Source organism: Polyergus mexicanus, unplaced genomic scaffold (genome assembly GCF_030449975.1).
Source record: "Polyergus mexicanus isolate NDT 795.1 unplaced genomic scaffold, iyPolMexi1.0 SCAF_19, whole genome shotgun sequence".
NCBI classification, from domain to species: domain Eukaryota; kingdom Metazoa; phylum Arthropoda; class Insecta; order Hymenoptera; family Formicidae; genus Polyergus; species Polyergus mexicanus.
This window is the reverse complement of record NW_027223339.1, coordinates 1,611,140-1,633,616: the sequence shown is the minus strand read 5'-3', so window position 1 is coordinate 1,633,616 and position 22,477 is coordinate 1,611,140. Positions and strand designations below refer to the sequence as shown.

Below are 22,477 nucleotides of genomic sequence, written 5' to 3'. Positions count from 1 at the left end.
AAGACCGTGCAAATACCAACCTAATCTGACAAAATCAAGATTATTATCTCAATATCCCTAGATATCCTGGGATTTTTGTAGTGTAATGATGACGAGTAAACAGTGAAAAGCGGCTTTATAGCGAATTGTGGGCATTTTTCAGCAAGGTAACACAGATATACTAGACATTATCACGCGATTGGCTATCAAATACAGAATTTTAAATTTCTTCATTTGACAGCCAATCATGTGATAATGTGTAGTACACTGTGGCCGGTATTCATAGTCAGTTCTTATTTCAAGACCATCTTAAGGTTATACGACAAATGTAATATCGGCCTAAGCCCGTATCAGACTACGTATTGAAAATTAAAATAAATAAAAAAAATAATCTTTGTTCAACTATGTTAAGTTAGATACTCATTTACAAAATAAAATTTGTTAAGATTCATATCTGTTATTAGAAATTTTGAAAATTTAAATAACATTATCCTTATTATGCATAAGAAAAAGAAGCGTTTAGCATATTATTTCGTTTTTTAATATAATTAATTGTAGAAAAAAAGCATCAGAATACAATGCAAGAAAATGTACAAAACGCTTTTTAAAAAAAAAATTTAGATTACAATAAAAATTTTCAACTTATTACATAATTTTTTCTACTTTTTTTAACCAAATTTTTTAAAAATATAGAATCGTGTGAAAGACAATATATTGTAAAATAGGATAATATAGACATAATAGTAGGATGTAGTAATAATTTTAACATTTGCAAGAGCCTTTCTTAATCTAAAACAAAGAACGAAGCTAATATATAAGCTGCAAAATTGTATTATTTTAATTGATGTAGATATTTTTTTGCATGTAACAGTTTTAGAAAAAGAATGTTTCAGAGTTTGACGTAACAGCATCATAGATGAAGGTATTGTGAACAGATTTATATTGATTTGTGATAAGTTTAATGGTTTCCTGCGCTGCGAGACCACCTAGAAACGCCGATACAGAGTGCAATTCTGCGCCACCGAATCGGCAAAACTCGTGCACATAATCATCTTTAGCTAGTGGTCCGCATCCCCATTCGCTTAACAGTTTTGTCAGGCATGTCTGTAATATAACTCAATTGTAAAATACTGAGATCGTAATATGATAATTCTATTAATAAATTATATAATTAAAAGAGAATACCTTTAGTTTTACAATATCGGGTTCCACTTGGTCATCAAATTCGCCAGGATATGAATTGTATTCTGCTTGGAATTTATCCACTCCCCGAAGCATAACATAGTAAATCATCATACTTTCTGGGGTCTCCAAATTTTGAACTAGAAAAAATGTGAAATTAGATATTAAGAGTAGTTTGAATAATAGCTATTATAATTATATAAATTTTTTTTATAATTATATTTATATATAATTACATAATTTTTTTGTATAACTATAAATAATTAATTTATTATAGCTAATGTAATTTTGCATGTTTTGGAAGAATAAATAATCACCTATGATATTAGTATCAAAAACCTTGGAATCGTATTCATCTGCAATACAGCTTCCTTTCTCTACGTGAATGTTAGTAACATGTCTGCAGAACAACTTAACATCTTTTTCTAAAATTGAATCAGATGGTCTCCCTAATTGACGTAGCAATTGTAAAGTGCGTCGCCATACAGCTTCTGCATCTGCTAATGCTTGCTTATAATAACTGAAATAAATTCGATTAATCTATAATTAAAGATATCAAAAAGTAGAATACAAAAAAATAGTCCAATCATGGTAGTCAATGTGTGATAATAAATTTTAATAATGCATTCTTTAATATTATTAATAATATTATAATCATATTAATTAATTTGGTAATTATTAATAATAACTATTTAAATGTAATATTACATTAACATTTGCTATTTTTTAAACAATAAACTTACTAACAGAATTCTTATTTACAAGATTGAACTATTTTTTTATGTATCTTACATATAATAGTTTTATTTCAAGATCAGTTTCATACATTTGTTGAAGCGTAATATATTTTTCAGTGTCTGCAATCATGTCAGGTAGAGTACCCTTAAGTGGTAATAGTCCTTTCCCTTCATTATCAACGAAATCACGCACCGCTTTTGCGATAATCCAGAAAGAGCTGCTCTAAAATAAACCAATCAGTTTGAATGCATATTTTTCTAAACCATATATAAATTGTAGAAACGTGTCATTGATACCTTTGCTGTCAAATTAATGCAACGATCATCATTTAAAATATTTTTAATATTATCCGGAATATCGCTCGCTCTTATACATGTATTCACAGCCTTCATAGCTTCTTCAAAATTTTCCTCGCTATTCGATGAATCATGTTCATCGCGTCTTATGCCACTCTTGATCATATCTCTGAGCTGTTGTTTGTCTTTGTAAAGTTTTGGTAAAGCACGATGCTCCAAAATCCATTTTTCTAAGTATTTATATAGAATAATTAGATATGGTACATGACAATGATCTTTAAAGTTCATTTCATCCAAATTTATGGAATCTAAATGTTTCTTCAGGCTATCAAATGGTCTATCTAGACGTAAATCTGGCGTTTCGTTGTCCGGATGAGTTTCTATAACAGTATGTTCCTTTACTTGAATGCGCATATATGCAATAAAGCCTATACTCCTGCATACTATTAAAGGAATATTCAATTCCCAAAGTCTTTTCGACAGAAGGACCAATGTCCTGAAAAAGAAAAATGTGTTTAAAAAAAAATATATACTATATTTACATTAATACTTAATCCAGGAATGATATATAAAAATATGTAGTATGTAAATTAATTTTATTTAAATATTTTTTATAAATTATATATAACATCTGTGTAATTAATATTAACATTTTTCACAATATAATATTTTAATGTCAGAATTCTTACTTCTCGGTTAGCGCAGTAGCTACAACCACAGTGAAGCTATTGAAAAAATCTGGACTATTGGATAAAATTTGTTCAGGCTCTTCATCAATGTAATCACCCGTTACATCCGGATTCAGCTCCAAAAGCATTTCAGTTGCTACTTGAGCTCTGGATTTTCCAACACTGTCTGCTTCTAGAAAAAAACTAATTCCAATCCATTTAATGTATCACATTGAAATAAGTCTCGAGAATATAATATTGATCTGACAATTACTATATTAATAATATATACATACTTAGGTTCAACATCCTCAATAGTAATCTTCTTGCCATCCACTATAGTGAATGCTCCTATACCTGGAAGTACTAACGATTTCAATATCTCTGTGCCAAGTCCAGTGGCATTTATAAGACAGATATGAGCAGCTTCTAAAGTTGCTTGGCCATGATCACCCCATAATCTGTCAACAAGAAAGATTGTACAGTGAAAAATATCTTGCCATATGAAAGAAAAAGGAAAAGAACAAATATACTTGAGAAAAATATAACTAAAATTATTAAAATGACAGAATTGTTTGTTTAAACAGAAAACGAGAGAGGGGCAGAAAAACTGTCATATATAACCTCAATATTTATTATGATTAGCATACCTCAACTGCCTGTCATATTTTCGATTTTTTTCGGATTGTTCGGGTGATTTTGATTCGGGAGATGCCATCGTAGAAATCAATTTAAGATAATAGTGCAGTAATAAGACTTCGAGACGCACACAACCACACGAACACAGCAGACAGAAACGGTAATGACTGACAGATTTACATGTGTATGTGTAGATTTATAATGCATGCGTGAATGTATGTAGACATATTATACACATATGCGGTATGATGAATTTTGTTACGAATAATAGGTGGTTTTGAAGTTTTGGATCGCATATTGACATAAATACACAGATATATGATAAAGTAAAATTTATGAAAAATACACTCTCACGATACAAAAAAGTATTAACTGTATCATATATTCGCATCAGTTATATTTATAAATTTTTATAAATTTTAAATATTTGGAGGCTGCGTATATATATATATATATATATATATACATAAAAATAATGTATTTTTATTAGAGAAAGACTAAAAATTTTATATCCGACGTGAATTAAACATTAATAATTTTATTGAAAATTGAATTATTTATTCGTATTTAGAATTATTGCATTCTCGTAATTGTTTAATTTGCAAAAATTGACCTCATATTAGGATTATTATTTTATTATATAATAATTATACATAAATATAAATATATATATTATATATATATATTTATTTATTTATTTATATATTTATTTTTTTTTATTGATCAGCAGGAGAGATGACAAACTCCGAATTGATATTGAAGATCCCGCGTGATGACAATCTGACAATGCGAAACTCCGGTTTCAAAGTTACTAAAAAATAAATTTTTAGGGTTTTTTTCCATTTCATGCACGATACCATGATACGCATGCGCGTCAGAATTTATCTTTTTCTCTCCATATTGGAAGAAGAAAGATAAACTGTAATAGAAAAGGACATACTCTGTTTCATGCTCTTGCGTTCTCTCTCGCTCGCACGTAGTATATCGTATTCTTTCGCTATGCTACATGCGAGTGAGAGAGAGCGCAAGGAACACGGAACAGAGTATGTCCTTTTCTACGTGCATCTTTACCCCCACTCCTTAAATAAAGGCAAACGCTCGGTCTAGATTCTAGATATACTATGTCTATGGTCTAGATATACTATGCTATGTATATACATACATACATATATATATATGAATTGAGCGTGTTGACTTTGACATTCGTTTCACATTGCGTTTTAAATCTTTAGATCTGTATATAACTATCTCGTTAACATAAAATAAAATGCGATCTGGTTTTTTTACATGATTCATATTGCAAACATAAAGCGTTTCGAAATCGATGATCAACATTCGCTAATAAAGTATGGCACTTAATTAATAATCATAGTGATCTTAATCGTATATATAATCCAAAAATTAGAGAGATTTGCTCTTCTTTTTGTAATTCAAATGCTATGGAAGTGCGACGATTGTAACCGATTTACAAATTGACCTGTGACACTGACATAATAGTTTATATACGAAATCATTCTATTACATTGTAAAGTACATTGTATCTTTATAAAAAATAATCTTTTAAAGCTTCAATTAGCTCGTGATTAACTTAGAAAAACTGCATAGCATATATAATAAAAAAAAAAAAAAAAAAAAACGTAAACTTTTTTTACACGCAAGAGTATCATAACTAGATACATAGACTTGTAAATTAAAAACAGCAGAAATTTAATTGCATATACAAATCTTAATTATACAATATTTTTCTACATATAGGATCTAAATATAGATTTGTGTGATTTTTCTTCACAGAAAAAACAAAATGCGTAGCAGAAGCAACTCCGGTGTTCGTTTGGACTACTACCAAAGGATTGTTCACAAAATAATCATGAATTATCAGAATCCTGTCACTGGGCTCTTTCCCGCAAGTCCTGATAATGATCATGCTTGGATACGTGACAATGTTTATTGTATACTTGCTGTATGGGGTCTGTCAATGGCCTATAAGAAGATAGCAGATGCTGATGAAGACAGAGCAAAAACTTATGAACTTGAACAAAGCTGCGTCAAGTTAATGAGGGGTCTGTTGATGGCAATGATGCAACAGAAGGAAAAAGTGGAGAAGTTCAAATCCAGTCAAAATCCACATGATGCTTTGCATGCAAAGTATAGCTCTGTTAATGGTCAATCGGTAGTTGGAGATACAGAATGGGGACATCTTCAAATCGATGCCATTTCTCTGTATCTTTTAATTCTGGCCCAAATGACAGCTTCTGGCTTACAGATTGTTTTCAATTTGGATGAGGTATTATTATATATATTTTATATTTATATACTATAAGTTTGAAAAGTATAACTGATATTTTTTTAAATATAATATTACAATTTATTTTTAATTACAAATATGTGTGATTGCATAGTCCACATTTACAAGATTAAGAAAATATTTTTAATTTAGTGTTTAATTTATAGGTGGCCTTTATTCAGAACTTGGTATTTTACATTGAATCCGCTTATTGCACACCAGATTATGGGATTTGGGAAAGGGGGGATAAAACTAATCACGGCTTACCGGAATTAAATGCAAGCAGTATTGGTATGGCCAAAGCTGCGATGGAAGCAATGAACGAATTGGATTTGTTTAGCGCGAGAGGTGGACCTACATCGGTCATTCATGTTCTGTCCGATGAAGCGCAGAAATGTCAAGCAGTGCTACAATCCATGTTGCCTAGAGAATCAAATTCCAAAGAGTTGGACAGTGGTTTACTATCGATCATAAGTTTCCCTGCGTTTGCAGTAGATGAACCTAATTTAATTCATGAAACACGAGATGCCATCACCAAGAAATTGCAAGGACGATATGGTTGTAAAAGATTTTTAAGAGATGGATATAAAACCCCAAAAGAGGATGCAAACAGGTACTATTGCGTATGCAGTGTTATCTTACATTTTTAATTTGATTTATTTTGATTAATAATTCTTATTTTTGAGAATAGATTGTATTACGAACCATGGGAACTTCGTATGTTTGAGAATATTGAATGTGAATGGCCACTGTTCTTCTGTTATTTAATATTGGACTATTGTTTCCAAAGCAATAAAGAAGCAGTTGAAATGTACACTAAGCAGTTGGAGGATGTAATGATTAAAACAGATGATGGTATGAAATTGATGCCTGAATTATATTCTGTTGCATCTAAGGATGTATCAGCAGAGTATGCCGAACCTGGTAGTCAGAACCGAATAGCTTTAGGGAAATGCCCATTTATGTGGGCGCAATCTCTTTATATCCTAGGAAAATTGCTGCAAGAAGTAAGTAACACATTCATAAATGTGATTGAAACAGATTAAAAAATATTTTAAATTGCCATATTTGAAAGAACATTATATATGTTTTTTTTTTTGGTAGTTTATATATATATATATATACATATATATATTGTATTTAAAATCTCAAAAGTATTCAAAAAAGATATTATATAATTTGTTTTATCTGTTTCTTAATAATATTAAATTATATATATATTTTTTTCTTATTAAAATTATGGTATTAATTAATATATTAATAACGCGAGTGTTTCATAATTCTACCTTGTTATAGGGATTTCTCGCAGTTGGAGAGTTGGATCCATTAAATAGGCGATTATGCAGTGAGAAAAAGCCAGATGTAGTGGTGCAAGTAGTTATTTTGGCAGAAGACGCAGAGATCAGGGAAAAAATTGCACAGCATGATATTCATGTGCAAACAATCGCAGAGGTTGCGCCGATCGAAGTACAGCCTGCAAAAGTCCTTAGTCATCTGTATACATATTTAGGTATGACTGGATACAATTGCAGATAAAACTCAAAGATACATTTTACTGAACTATAATTTAAATCTCGACATAATTCGTTGTTAGGACGCAACAAGAAACTAGGCTTATCCGGACGTAAATCAAGAGATGTAGGAATTCTCAGCACTAGTAAACTGTATTCCTTGCACGAAAAGATATTTGCGTTCACGCCTCAGGTAAGTGACTACAATTTTTATGATGTGCTTTACCATCTCTCTATATCTTTGTTTCTTTTTCTTACGTTTCCTCTTGTTCTCGCACCGAATTGACTAGTTGACAGATATGACCCGCTTCTACATCGCATCGGACTATGAGCTCATGATTGACATATTCAAAGGTGAAATTAATTTCTTGAAGTCTAGTTGGCAGAATATGTTGGGCCGGCCTCTCGTGGTCATGCCCCTCAAGAATATTCATCTAGGTAATTTGATGATTTCACAAAATTGTAGTTGATTTTTATAATTATTAAAATTTAGGTTCTGAAATTCATTGAAGCTGCCAGAATTAAACAAATTCTTCGGTTTTTTCATATTTTAAAAATTTTGAAAAATTCCTTGCGTTAGATTTTCATTTTCTTAAAATACTGTGACTGTCCGCTCTTAATAACTAACGTGTCTGCTTGCATGTACTTGTATTTGTGATGTGGTTCTCATTTAACAATTATTTAATCCCCTGTGGTTTAATGTAATTTTCAATTTTATCTTGCAACCTTCTTCTCTTTTTCTGGGTTTATATCATATATAACTTAAAAATGTATTATAATATAAATTCTGGATTCAATCTCTGCAACTTATGTTCAGTAATAATGTAATTCAGTTTTGACATCAGTACATAATGTTATCCATAAAGGGTTACGATACGAGCTTTTAATTATTTTTCATTTATGTTATATTTCACTACATTCTTCATTACTAACATGATCCAAACATTGAAAGTGGATGAAATTGTGAGTTGTATCGATATTGAAGATGTTCGACCAATACAGGCAGGATAAACACGAAATGTTCGAGGCGAGACAGATTGCTTCTTTTTCAAGCATCAAACAATAAAATTATCCTAAAGATATGGCTTATTATGTGTTCGGTGGTATGCGCGTGTGTTGCATGTGTTAGAACATTGACACGGAGGAGAACTACACGACAAACGACGTCGACCTGCTTGTCGATACTTTCACAACCACCTTGGCCTTCCTCAAAATCAACTGGAAGCAAATGCTCGGCAGACCAACCGTAACCCTTGTCGCTACTCATAATCATTTAGGTACGCCTTTGTCGGAAGCTTTAGATATCATTCTACAACGAAAAGCTCGTCGGATATTATATACAATTGTTATAATGTGTTACTATGAGAGTTGTTAATTACATATAGAATATTATAAAATTCGATAAAATGCTGTAGCAGAAAAGTTGAAAAAAAATAAGCATATAATTTTTTATTTATGTGATTTTCGAACAATAGCTTTTTAAATACGAGTTTAAAGTGTGGCCAAAGCTATAATTAAAAAATATCGCAAAATGCTCTTTATTCAACATATCTGATTTAATTAGTCAAATTTAAAAAAAAACTTTGGTACTTAAAAAATTATTGCTATCAAAATTGCATGCATTTTATTCTTTAATTTTTCAGAAACTTTTTTTGCTACAGTATTCTTATCTGAATTACCCTGCATAGAAAATACAGGATATGTTATTGTCTTCAGTATGAAAGGCTCTTACTTATTTATTGATTTTTTAAATCAAAATTTAACAGTTATTTTTTTCTAGATCAAGGTAAAATACCATTAGCCATGATAACTACCATGAAGAAGCTCAAGAGCGGCTACATCAATGGTACAAGAGTATCATTGGGAAATTTGAATGATTTTTTAAGCACGTCATGTATCACAAATCTTAGTTTTCTGGGAAGTTCCGAGGATGGTCGTCCTGATAAATTAAATCCTCAGGTATATAAAATTCAAATTATATATCTGAATATCTTCTCAGAATGAAATTGCAGTATAAAACATTCATGCATACTCGAGAAAAAATGGACATTATATCATATATGACTATATATAATTATATCCGACAATTTGGCACGATTGTATATGCGCATATAAATCGTGCCAAATTTCGTATTAGTTATATGGCCACATATGATTTTATATGATCATATATATATGATCATTTTTTTTCGGGCATATACAATATTGACAGAATTCTTTTTTGCAAAATACAATTTAAGTACTTAGTCTTACAAACTTTAATGCCACTTTCCAATCAATTCTCGCATGCTTATCGTATAAATCCGAATGGCATAAAACTTTCTTTGATCTATACATATAATTATGATACTTATAATTTACGTTTTTTATCTCTACACAAGATTCAACAATATTTGGAGGAACATCTAATGCGGCCATTTCCTCATCGTACAGGACTTCTCAATAAGCCCGGTCCAATTCGTACAGGAAAAAATCTACGACGCAAAATGTCGGTGAAAGGCGCGATAAAAAAGACGCGATCCATAGCTGTCGAACGTGAGTAAATTTGTCCTGGATAGATTTTCTGATTCTAACTGCGTGCTGATTATATGTTTTTTAAAGAGGATCTTTAAACAATTATTGCAATGTCTTCCTACTGCCATGATTAACACCATCTTCCAAGAATGTAAGTGTATTAACTGGCTATTATATTATCTGATTTCTGTCTAATCTCTTTAAAAAATCGTGATTTTGTACTTTTAATAAAACGCACAATGCGATTCATCGTTATTGTCCAACTTTTCTAAATATTTAATATAATACATATTATTGCAATACATAATATTAATTGTACATTGTAATTATACATACATATTAATTATTAATACATATTTCTATACAAAACTAAGTTTATATAATAAATAATGAGATACAAATATTAATATATATTATTAAATTTATCAAATTTAAAACTTTTGTTTGCATAATTTTAGCCGAAATTCTTGGGATGGCAGGGGAAGATCGTAGACCTTCTACTATTTTAACTGCAAATCCATTTATTGAAGTGACAGATACCACATTGTCTCTCAATTCCACTCAACCGTTGACGGTTGAGCGCACGCCATCTCCAACAGATGAGCTATTAGCATGGAGAAATTCTTCTAAAACTAAACATAAAACAACGTCCGAGACTCAGTACGCTGAAACCGAGGTGGAGGAATTACTATCTATGCTTCGCGAAACAGAAAGTCTCGAAGAGCAAGGAGATATCCTGCAATATCTTGTTAGTTTTATTTTAACTTATGAAGCAATGGTCCCCATTCAAACTCGTTAAAATGAAATAAACATTTTATATATAGGTAGACTCGAAAGGATTATACTTTGATACAGGGGTAAAGGAAGAAGGACATCCCGTTTTGGTGAAGGATTTGTTGAAGAGTCTTTACGAAAAAGTATGTCAACAGAAAATGTGGGGTATTGTGCGACACAGCGCTGGCATGTTAGGTAAAAGGGTGGAGGACTTAGCAAAGGCGGTTACCGATTTGCTAGTGCGTCAAAAGCAAGTCACTGTCGGCATGCCGCCAAACAACGAGCATACCATTGTCGCGCCTTTGCCAGAAAACGAGTTACGAGCTCTAATCCATCAGGCTTATGGCGATGACGAATCAACCGCCATGCTGACAGAAGAATTGCTCGTTTATTTAGCGATGTTTATCAGAACGGAGCCACAATTATTTCACGAGATGCTGAGATTGCGGGTCGGTCTAATCATTCAAGTTATGGCAACAGAACTGTCACGAACGTTAATCTGCACGGGCGAAGAAGCTTCCGAGCACTTGCTAAATTTGTCTCCTTTCGAGATGAAAAATTTATTACATCATATCATGAGCGGGAAAGAATTTGCTATTAGTAGTGGTATGTTTTGCGATTTAGTTAAAAATTTGAGATATTATGCGCGCTCGAATATGCTGATTGTATTTATTTATATTGCAGTTGGCCGGGGCAACTTTTCTGTCATCAGCTGTAAATCGAGTAGACTGAGTAAGGTAATGTTGTCAGTATAATATAAAACTACATTTGATTGTTTTATAATTTCTAATATACTTATATATATACAATATATAATATTTTAATTTATAATATACTGAATCATATTTAAATTTTTGATTATTTGATTTTATTTTTTGAAATATTTTACTATGACAGCTATTTTAACTTACGATTTATATTTATTTCATAAACATTATTGAATTCATTGAATTCATCACTACTTATAAATTAAACGAATATATATGGAGAGTTGAAGATATTCTTTTTGCATAGAAATCTCAAATTGGTGGTTTCTTAAGTGCTGAACAAAATGCCGATAATACCGAAGCAGAAGCCGATCGACAAGGTCAATGGTTACGGAGGCGACGATTAGACGGTGCACTGAACAGAGTACCAAGAGATTTCTATCCACGTGTGTGGCAAGTACTTGAAAAGGTAAGTTCATAAATCACTATTATCTCTAATAATTTATATTTATAAAATTTAACAACTTTTTTAATTCCCCACAAAAATTAATTTTCAACAGTGTAACGGTCTGGCAATTGAGGGAAAAATGCTGCCTCAAAATCTCACGCAAGAAATGACATCTGGCGAGCTGAAATTTGCACTGGCTGTAGAAACTGTACTGAATACTATACCACAGCCAGAATATCGTCAACTTGTTGTCGAAGCTCTAATGGTGCTGACACTAGTAACCGAATATAATGTTGTACCATCTTTAGGTGATCTGATCGAGGTTGAAAATTTAGTGCATAAAGCAAATGCTATTTTCTTGGAAGATCAGGTATATCTCAATGTTTATTTGTTTATATAAAATATATTAACGAATGTGAAGTAATATTATATTATCTAATTGAATCTTCATAAAGAAAAAATGTGCAATAAAAAATGAAGGATATAAGAGTAAGAATAGTTCACTAATTTTCTTATTTTTTCATGCAATTTATATCAGCAGTGATATCTGTTATTTTATCAAAATATATAATAAACTAATATTGATTTCAACTATGATATAATATTTATTTTCTCTAAGAGATAAGTTTATTCTCTATTAAAACTTGCATACATAAATAATATAGAATGGATAGTGTTGCTATTATATTATAAAAAAAAAAATAGTATTTCTTTTCTCTATATTCTTCAAGTACGAAAAATAATTTCTTCAATTTCTTGAAATTTGTAGATGGCTATTGATGGTGATGCAACATTATGTTGTGCAAAACCAAAGGAACAACGTGAAATGACGGCTATGGGAACACTCCTCTGTGGTGGAGCAGCATATATTTGTCAACACTTTTATGATAGTGCCCCTAGTGGAAGTTATGGAACAATGACGTACATTACAAGAGCCATCGCCATGATGCTTGATTGTTTGCCGAAGGATGGCGATTTAGAATGTTCAATATCATAGCAAATATTATTTTAGTGACAAATGATCTTTAATTGTAGCAAAGAATGTCAATACAAATATCTTAGATAAATCTGTTTTGCGATTTTTTTATATAGTAAGTTTATAAGTTTCGCATTGTGTACAATTATCTTGTAACATTTTTATCTTAATTAAGAGAAAAAATGACTAAAGTGACCAAAGTTATTCAATATTAATTATGAATTGTAGAAAGAGAATATTGAAATTAATGTTAAAATAGTTCTTTGTTATATATTGAACTTTATTGCATATTTTGAAAAAATGAGAAATTGAATCAGCAATATGCTAAGAGAATAAATCATGTTTGTTGTTTCCAATAAATCTACCTTATTTTGTTTATTACATTAATATATTTGTCAAAAAACATGCATCTCAAAGAAAATTTGTAATATTCAAGAAATTAGGTTAAAACTTTCTTTGCATTATCTAACACAAACAGAAATTGTTTACCTATTTGTTCTTCTGACTTTTGGAGAAAGGATTTAATTTATTTAACCAAGAGGAACTTCTGTGAAAAAAAAATTTCATTTATTAAAAAATTTGAAACATGCAAATAATATGCGTAAATAGTATATAAATATACATACGTTTCCTCTGGTAGTACAACACCTACGTTTTCAGCTTCTTTAATTTTATTCTCCTTGAGTTTGGCAATTAATTCTGCTCTATATTGAATTTTCAAAGGTTGCGGTGTTGTTTTATTCATTTCTGACCACTTTTTCGAAGCTTCTGGAAATGTCAAACCATACCATTCTATTTGCTTTCTTGTGAACTGAAAATATATTAATGTTGCACATAACAATTTATATATTTAATGTAATATAATGTGTCTTATAAAACTATTAATATTTTAAACTATTTAATTCATCATCAAACTCATTTTTTTATTTCAACATTTAGTATATTTTGCTTTAAATCTTTTGATGCAGTATATAGAAGAATTACTTACAGCCAACAGATATTTTTCATATTTGGCATACACCTCCTCACGCTTTTCTGGATCATCAGGATATAAAGTCTTATCTGCTAATGCAATAAGTATTAGACGTTTCAATCTCAGAGCAAGTAAAGATCTTAAATCACAGGCTTCTGTCTATAAATAATAATTACAATTTATTCAGAGAAACCTTATAAAAAATTATATTTTTAAAAAATCTTGCACTATATATAATTATTCTTTCTTTACCCGCTTAACTTAAAGATTAATGCACCTTTAATAGATAATGATCGAATCCATAATTTTCATGAATTAATTTGATAGTTCTCTGAGTAACAGCAACACTCATATATGTGTCAAGAACTTCGCTATAGACAACAGACTTCTTCAGTTGAGGTATCCAAAAGTGCGGAACCCTTCTCTTATATTTACCCTTCTTCTTGAAGCCTTGCACAATGGCTTCTCCTCCCCATATACCTTCATCAATTGCCTTTGGATACAATAGAGGTAATCGTACATTCTGTACTGGACGTCTGTAAACAGATTGTTCAAATAATTAACATAATTCTTCAGTAAATTATTTATGACATAGATAATTATTTGTAATATATATACAATATATTTATATAACAGTATTATACAAGAGTCATTATTATGTTATTTTATGGAGATTGTATAATAATGAGGCATAACATACACTTCCCCAAACTTATTTGTCGTATAAGTGCCTTTTTGTTCAATGTAATGAACTGCAGCGGGCGGTTTCTTCCATTCCATCCAGAACTTTTTGTACTCTGGCGGTAGCAGGGCACCCAATCCTTTAGTCCACCGAGATGATCTTGCAAGATAATATAATCTCTGCAACAATTTCATATGTTTATACTTTTATTTATCTCTTTTATTTACACTAAAACTCCATGTTTAATTGCCAAAGCAATATCTTTTTTCACTTATGTTTCAAGTCATGATAAATATTTTGCTCACATTAGCATAACATAAAATATTATAGACATTTTGTAGCAATAAAAAGGAAATCTTATATAAATAGTAAAGTGTTATATTTTCCAATCAAAATTAAAACACAATGCATATAAGAGAGTGTTTTAAATATTAATTCCAATTCTTTTATGTATAATAAATGGATAAATAAAATTTAATTTAAAACCATGTGATCAGTTATTGTCAATATTATTAAATCAGTAGACGAATAATCTTTAGATTGAGTTTTGCATAAGACAACTTATATTACCTGTCCGCTTTTTTTAATCGACATATCGTTATACAATTTTTGATCACACGCAATTAAATCAGAATCGTGAATACAATTTCCTAAAAAATCAAGTGCCTTATTTTTATCAGTTTAATCTCGTAAGGGTGCGTTCGAAAATCCTACGCGTAGGGTACAGTATCATTTAACTGACCAATCAGAACACAAAAAGAGGAAAGCTTTCTTTATTCTGATTGGTCAATTAAATGCTACTCGTTTTACGAGTAGGATTTTCGAACGTATCCTCATTTGAGAAACCAGAGATGCCATCTATATATTATTTGTCATTCATTTATCAGCTAAGTAAAATTATCATGTATCGATGTTCTCGTGATATGTGCGTGAAATATTAATAACACTACTATAAATATTAATATTCTTTGTGCGATAATATCGAGAACAATAATACTTCCTTCATTTATTGAATAAAAACATAAGGTATGTCATTTGTGATTATCTCTTTGCATACAATCGATATAATATATAAATTTTCAACAGATCAAAAAAAAAAAAAAAAAATTAATGTATTATTCCAATTATTAATCTCAATGATTATATTATTTTGATATAATATCAATGAACTTTATAAAATTAATTAGAGATTTTATTTGAGTTTCTATAGATTCTTAAAAATAAAGAAAAAAAATTCAGACTGATAAATTAAAAATTTAATGCCGCAGGAGTAAGCTCATCAAGATTGTATTAATACAATTAAAATTCTAAGAAAGAAATGTATGCATTTATACATAAAACGCACACATTTCATTTTAGTAAAACACACAAAAGCATCATATGTCTATATATATATATATATCTTCGATAACGTGTTACGATCTTTTATTTTGTAGAGGTTTTTTATTTTTTAGGAGAAAATCATCTTTTATTTTTTTTATTTTTTATGGGAAAATTATTTTTCAAGAAAAAATTTTTTCTGAAAATTACTTTTTAGAATATACATATCTTCGATAACGTTATAAAATAAATTGATACACGATCTCGTATATTATATATTTGGGGTCAATTTGTATTCGCGTCATCTGTTTGTATAAAGTAGTACACTGTTATTTGTCTCGAGCGACAGTACGAAAATAATGCTTGTGAGTCACTTCAATCTGTCCGCGTATTTCATAGAAACGTGCGCGTGAGAGAAATTTTGCGAGGATATTAATAAATATCGGACTGTCTGTATAAAAGAGATGTTTAACGCAACACGATGCAAGACAGCAGGGTGACAGCAGATGCGGCATGCCGGATCTGATCTATATATAATCATAATTTCGACTCAAGATTGCACGACGCGCAACAATTAATATTTCTCCAGTAGAAAATTCAATATCAAAATAATCGACTCGAATTAGACGCAAATTGAACGAATAAGTATCGACGATGATGTCGTAAAATTTGAAAATTTCTTCCAACAGAAATTTCTGCGATAATTATATTTTCAGCTCCTTTTCCGCTTTTTTAAATCTATACTTCGCATCGAAATCGTTTTATTTTAGGACGTATAGAATGTATATATAATATGTACAAGCATGTATGTATGTGTGTGTGTGTGTGTAAAACGATTAGAGAAGTAGTTTTGTTTTTAGCAAATTCTGTTCTGAAGATTTGTTTATTAAATTAAATGCTATACAGTCATATAGAAATACAAACTATTTAGATACAAACGATTTCGCAAATCGTCTTATATTTTAATTGTTCTCGATGCAATCGCATGCAAGCATCGGTCGAATTTTTCTTTAATCGCTCGTCCAAAATAGAGATTTCGAAATTGTATTTTGCTGTAAAACTCGTCATTTCTAAAAGTAGTCTTTAAATGTTCTATGTGTATCAAAAATTATATGTTCATTTATAAGCAACGATTTTCGTTAAATATTATTTCGATAAATATTAATGCATTCTTCTTAATTAAAGTCTTTTTAAAAAAGTTGAATAAATATCGGACATGTTAAAATACATTACCATCAATTTTTATAAAAAATTACATTTCACAATACATTTATATATGCTCTAAATAAAGTAATAAATAATAATAAAACCGTGTAGACATTTTTAGTAGACATTTAGTTCCATAATCGCTTAACGATTTCGTCGCAGATCCTCAAAAGTTTATTATAACATATACATATATATAACATATATATATATATATATGTCGTAATTTTGTGATAATATGATAATAATTAATAAATAATTAAATATTTGATACAATATTAATAACAGATCAATCTTTATTTACTATTAATAAATATCTATTTTATTTTCATAAATTGCCATTTTGGCTTACCTGGTATTAATATCAATTCGTGCATTTAATAAATTATTATCTTACAAAATTGGTACAACTTCGATTGATAAATGCTTGATTACAGCCTCCTAAGAAAATGTCGACACTTTGATATTTTTATTTTGCTTAATCGTTTGATCTATCATGGATCGAAGATTTGATGATCGTTGAAATAGCACATTGGCATGTTCAGCGATAGGACTCTTACTTGATTTTAGAATGGATTTTATGTACTTTTAGTATATTAATTGCCTGCCTAATTCTTAAGCATGGTACCGGTTGAGAGATGTTCGGTTTTTGGAATATGCATGTCCGCTGCAGCGGAATATTTTTGCTTTTAGAGCGAAATTTACACATAATCAATCAGTTAATTTTATATGTATACAGGGTGACGCCGAACGTTCCAGCCAGACTTTGAGATCTTATAGGAAACTTAATTCTAAACAAAAAATTTCCAATAAACATGGGGAAAAATGTTTTCTTAACAAGTTATCGCTCAAAAATCTCTGATGCAAAGGAAGAGCAAAAGGTGAAAAGAAAATGAAATAAAAAGAAAATGAAACTTAATAAATTTCTTGAAAAAACGATAAAAATAAAAATCTTTTTCTTTTATGAAAATAAATTAAATTTTTTTAAACTAAAATAGCACGTAATAGTAGAAAATGAATTAAGACGTGAAAAAACTAACTGCTCTCAAAATGTCACCCCCCTAGCTCCAATACACTTTCGGCATCAAGTAATGACCGATCTAGTCGCTTTACGGATTTCCTCTTGATTCAACTTTAATCGATCTAACAATAAGTAACAAGAGCACTTTTTGTACGTTTGAAACTAGTTATATTAAAATCTATGGAACGTACAACAATCATTTTGATCTCATTTGAAAGATAATTTAATTTTCTACAACTTTTGTTTCGGCACTTTTTGTTAAAAGACGCACATTTTCCATGATATTTGGAAAAATGTGTAAAATAATCATGATTTCAGAGGTTTTTGAGCGATAACTTCTTAAGAAAGCATTTTTCGACCCATGTTTATAGAAAATTTTTTGTTCAGAATTAAATTTCCTATAAGATCTCAAAGTCTGGCTGGAACTTTCGGGGCCATCCTGTACATATTTCACACAAACTCTCTTCTCTACATTTATAGTATCAAAATTAAAAAAAAAATTAATGAAATATATATACATTTATATAATAATTTATGTAAATATATTATTTATAATTGTGTATATAAATGATGCAAATGTAGTCATATAGATTGTGTAGATAAATCGATAGCGAAGAAAACCTGAGATACTAGGTTCACGTGCGATAATTCTAATAAATACGTAATGCGAGGAGAAATTTTTCTCACGAGGAGACACAACGCGTAATGAAGACGCAAATATTTCCGCGAGAAAACGACTTTATGCGCTAATGGATTAAAGGAGGAGGTGGACGGATGGAGGAGGACGTGAAGTATGGATGGCCTTCCCTTGTCGGTAACAAACGGGCGGGCCGAATTGAGAACCGCGAGAACACTCATCGTCTAATAATAGTATCTTGCTCAAATTTCTATTTTCAGGCCGATAAATGTGCGCGCGGCTTTTATGTAAAAAATCGAAGCAGCCTTACATACCGTGTACGAGGCCGCGATTCGCATTACCGGATCCGGCAAGCCGGATCGTGAATACCGGAAGCTCTGCCCGCAACCACTGCCGGAAGGTCCACGCGCGCACTTCTCGTAGCGAGCAAGCTTTAGAACGGTTTACTTTCGCGAGCAAATAGTCCGCGGCGCGTAAACTTGTCAAACTTGGCGAATAACGACCACCGCCTGCTACGCGAGTAAATTCGAGTTAGCGGGATAACAGAAGTGGTTTAACGCTCCAGAAGCGTCGGAGAGGAGAAAGAGAGAAAGGGAGAGAGAGAGAGAGAGAGAGAGAGAGAAAGAAACGCGAGACCGTTCTCGCGGCGCTTTGTAGATGTGCATTGCATATGTAAAAAGAAATTGCGCGGTAAATAAATATTCAGATAAATCCAGTTGTATAAACTTTCTGACGAAGCTTTGCGCTTCAGGATAGCTTGGAGATATACACAGCACGATGATAAATATTCTATCTTTTTCTTTTTAATGTAAGCTTATATAATCAGCTTTATAGTACATATATGCAACGCGATTCTCAGCTATGAGATCTGAAAAGCAAATTCCGTATTTAGATCTGAAAGAAAATTTCCATGAGATAAATTATCATAGAAGATTTTATAATTTATTGTAATTCTCTTATTTTGAAACGTTTGAGTTTTAAATGTTTTGGAGGATACAATAATATTAATTAATTTCATGTATTTTGGAATAAGAAGGAGACAAACACATGTTTTGTTACATTTTATAAATATACACTGTCACATATATAGAGAATACGTAATGCGCGTTGCAAAAATGTGCTTTGCATACAAAATAACAATGTGGAATGATTTACATTCTCTTCGCATCTGTTTTGTAAAATCTTCATCAGATAATCTTCTCGTCAACATTCGTACGCGAGACACATAGATGCACCCATGAAAAATATGACGTATAACTTTTATCATATAACTTATGGATGACATAACTTTATAGTTATATATATATATATAATTAGTAATATAAATATAATTAGTATCACGATTAAGCTCTTCTTGGATAAAAATACTTCGTTTTTATGGAGCTTCGTCATAACTTCATTGGATCTCTCGAGATTCTTGCTCCGTTACATTTACCTTTGCTTATATCGTCAGATCCACGACAGATATTACGTTTCTTTGCTGTGCGATAATAATTCGCGACGTCGTGGTTTTCATAACTGTACGATTCGCACGTAGGCGGACGCGTAACCATATACTTGGGCCTTTTATATAAAGGCATGTATATGTGCGCGCGCGTATATATCTTCCTAAAAATAGAAATTTGAGCAAGATATTATTATTAGACGATGAGTGCGTGGCCGCGCGCGACTCCTCGCGGTGCTCACCACGATACCTCGTTACGAAAATGCGGGAGAGAGTACGATCCACCCCTTGCTTAACCACCGCCTACGCTTCTCGCCGCTTTCGTCTCGAGGAAACGAGGAATCCCGCGATCGAGAGTGCACGGACACGGTGCGGAGAACACCCGTTAATCGAGGAATTGTATGCTTGATTACAAAAAGAAATGTCCGCAATTTATTACCCTTTCTTCTGACGATTATTGAATTAAATTTCTACGAGCGTACAATGATCTGCTCTGCTCATAATTCTCTAATATATTGCAATAATCGTTTTATCTGAAAACTTTTCAATATTTAATAGTATATTATATGTTTCTACTGACTATATACACAGCATAGTTTGATATAATGAAAAGATTAAATATATATATATATATATATATATATATATTTCGTATAAAATATAAAATGAATACATAATACAAGCGCGCGATAAAATAATTGTTTGAATTAAAATATTAAGATTTAATTTATGTTGGCCAGTAATTATCACTTCTGTAGTTTTAATTGCAAAATTAATATAGACTTATAATATATATATATAAAGCCTGACTAATTTTTTTTACATTACTCTTTCTGTATACATTCATTTTATTTTTATATAATTTAGAAATTATAAGTAAAAAATTATAATATAAATTATAATATGTATAATATAATATAATATAATATAATATAAGAAATCATAAAATTTAATTTTATGATCGCATCGTTGTTAATCAGTATTAGTGCAATCGAAATGAAATATTATTTTTCCATCTTTTATAGCTCTTTGCACGTAATTTTTAAGATTTTACGACATCTATATTGATAGCTCATCAGATATTTCGTGAAATTCAATCGTAGTTATTAACACTTACTAAGATTATATTTATAAAATCGTGGATATATATAATGTATTCGTAGAGGAAATCGAGCATGTGGCTTCAAACGATAGCCTCGCATATTTTCGCTATGTTTCACTAACTACTACGAGTATCCCTCGGAATTCTTCGTGTCTACCATCTTCGATGTATTTTTACTTTCTATCGCGACCATAATTCTTCTCAGGGGCGGTACTTTCTGTCGTAAGTCCGCGGATATTTACATGCTCTAAAATGGGTCAAACGTGTGTACCTTTATGTGGGCATAGCTTCCGCAGTATGTAAATATCATATTCTATTTAAGGATTATATATTATTTAAAAAATTTTTTTCCTAAGAACCTACGGGGTACATTATAACATTGATCACACAAGACAAAAAACTCAAAAATCAGAATCTTAAAATCGAAGATTTTAGTTCGAGAAATTATTGATACACGATTTTTAACTAATTTAAATTTAATGAATTTAAATTCCTCGCGTTTATTTTGATATATGTTCAATTCCGGGCCAAACAATAGATAAAAGAGTAAAGAATTTTTATTTTCCGATATTAATTTGTAGTCTGTGATTCTCCGGGATATATTTTCCTGATTTATCTACGTTACTGAAATTTTTGATTGATTAAGCTACCCCTATCGAATAGGTTTTATCCAATAAGGGATTATAATATCACTTAATGATTCTCTTTTATTATTCGCGGGTAAATAAAACACTAATCTAACGGTATGTGTAAGCTGTGCCATTCGTCAAATTGTCAAGTCTTTCTGTTACTTCTTTTTACAGTTCAATATATGTCAAGATGTGCAAAATATGAAAATGATTTATTATAATTTGTCATACCATTTGCATTTTGTCTCAAGTTTACAAAAGTTAATTTTATATCTAGCAATATCTTTTTGATATTTAAAAATATGTATATGAGAGAGAGAATATATATCTTATATATATAATTAAATGATATGCAGTCTTTGAAGTATAGTGTTAAGATGTTTTTCGGTTTTGAAGTAGATGTATTCATTCTCGGAAAAAAAAAAAAAATACTTATTTTATGTTTTCTGTTCCATTGATTTATAATAACAGCTGATAGGTAACATTTGGTGAAAATTGAATTAGCACCATGCGCATCTTGAAAAAAATATTTTTTATATATGTAAACATTATAATCGGACTGTAAAAAGTGGACGAGAGATTAGAAGATTTATAGATTCATAGATAGTACGTAGATGTCAAGTCGTTTGTAACTGAGAGTTAAATTGATTGAAGCATTTTATTACCAAAAATATTTTCGGCAGAGAAACTTGGAAATTTGCGAAAATCATATTTCAGCCCAGAGGCCCCTCAAATCTTATCTCGGCA

The 22,477-nt window shown here is 30.6% G+C and overlaps 3 protein-coding genes across 8 annotated transcripts; 1 reads left to right on the top strand and 2 right to left on the bottom strand.

Annotated features, from left to right (window-relative positions):
• Positions 1-794: 794 nt before the first annotated feature.
• On the bottom strand, positions 795-3,691 carry App-bp1 (Nedd8-activating enzyme E1 regulatory subunit APP-BP1). 2 transcript variants are annotated; one of them, XM_070311191.1, is made up of 8 exons: positions 3,514-3,691; positions 3,160-3,324; positions 2,885-3,067; positions 2,196-2,691; positions 1,988-2,121; positions 1,479-1,681; positions 1,165-1,301; positions 795-1,083 (listed from the first exon to the last, which is right to left on the bottom strand). In XM_070311191.1, exons 1-8 carry the CDS (start codon positions 3,579-3,581, stop codon positions 853-855), a joined length of 1,617 nt encoding a protein of 538 aa, XP_070167292.1. In that variant the 5' UTR covers positions 3,582-3,691; the 3' UTR covers positions 795-852. The 2 variants fall into 2 exon arrangements, with proteins under 2 accessions (XP_070167292.1, XP_070167293.1); XM_070311192.1 differs by lacking the exon at positions 3,514-3,691 and having other exon boundaries at positions 2,885-3,056; positions 3,160-3,276.
• Positions 3,692-4,706: 1,015 nt separating this feature from the next.
• On the top strand, positions 4,707-13,011 carry LOC138941550 (probable phosphorylase b kinase regulatory subunit alpha). 4 transcript variants are annotated; one of them, XM_070311344.1, is made up of 16 exons: positions 4,707-4,848; positions 5,294-5,786; positions 5,954-6,399; positions 6,478-6,793; positions 7,083-7,296; positions 7,381-7,490; positions 7,588-7,735; positions 9,078-9,256; positions 9,679-9,832; positions 9,933-9,962; positions 10,270-10,559; positions 10,636-11,191; positions 11,270-11,322; positions 11,600-11,761; positions 11,853-12,110; positions 12,510-13,011. In XM_070311344.1, the coding sequence occupies exons 1-16, from the start codon at positions 4,790-4,792 to the stop codon at positions 12,735-12,737; spliced, it is 3,696 nt and encodes a 1,231-aa protein (XP_070167445.1). In that variant the 5' UTR covers positions 4,707-4,789; the 3' UTR covers positions 12,738-13,011. The 4 variants fall into 4 exon arrangements, with proteins under 4 accessions (XP_070167445.1, XP_070167443.1, XP_070167442.1 ...); XM_070311342.1 differs by lacking the exons at positions 7,588-7,735; positions 9,933-9,962 and adding an exon at positions 8,427-8,574; XM_070311341.1 differs by lacking the exon at positions 9,933-9,962.
• On the bottom strand, positions 12,336-18,994 carry Mrpl28 (mitochondrial ribosomal protein L28). 2 transcript variants are annotated; one of them, XM_070311350.1, is made up of 6 exons: positions 18,870-18,994; positions 14,390-14,550; positions 13,967-14,225; positions 13,705-13,848; positions 13,343-13,527; positions 12,336-13,263 (listed from the first exon to the last, which is right to left on the bottom strand). In XM_070311350.1, the coding sequence occupies exons 1-6, from the start codon at positions 18,891-18,893 to the stop codon at positions 13,206-13,208; spliced, it is 831 nt and encodes a 276-aa protein (XP_070167451.1). In that variant the 5' UTR covers positions 18,894-18,994; the 3' UTR covers positions 12,336-13,205. The 2 variants fall into 2 exon arrangements, with proteins under 2 accessions (XP_070167451.1, XP_070167450.1); XM_070311349.1 differs by lacking the exon at positions 18,870-18,994 and adding an exon at positions 14,942-15,056 and having other exon boundaries at positions 12,339-13,263.
• Positions 18,995-22,477: the final 3,483 nt, after the last annotated feature.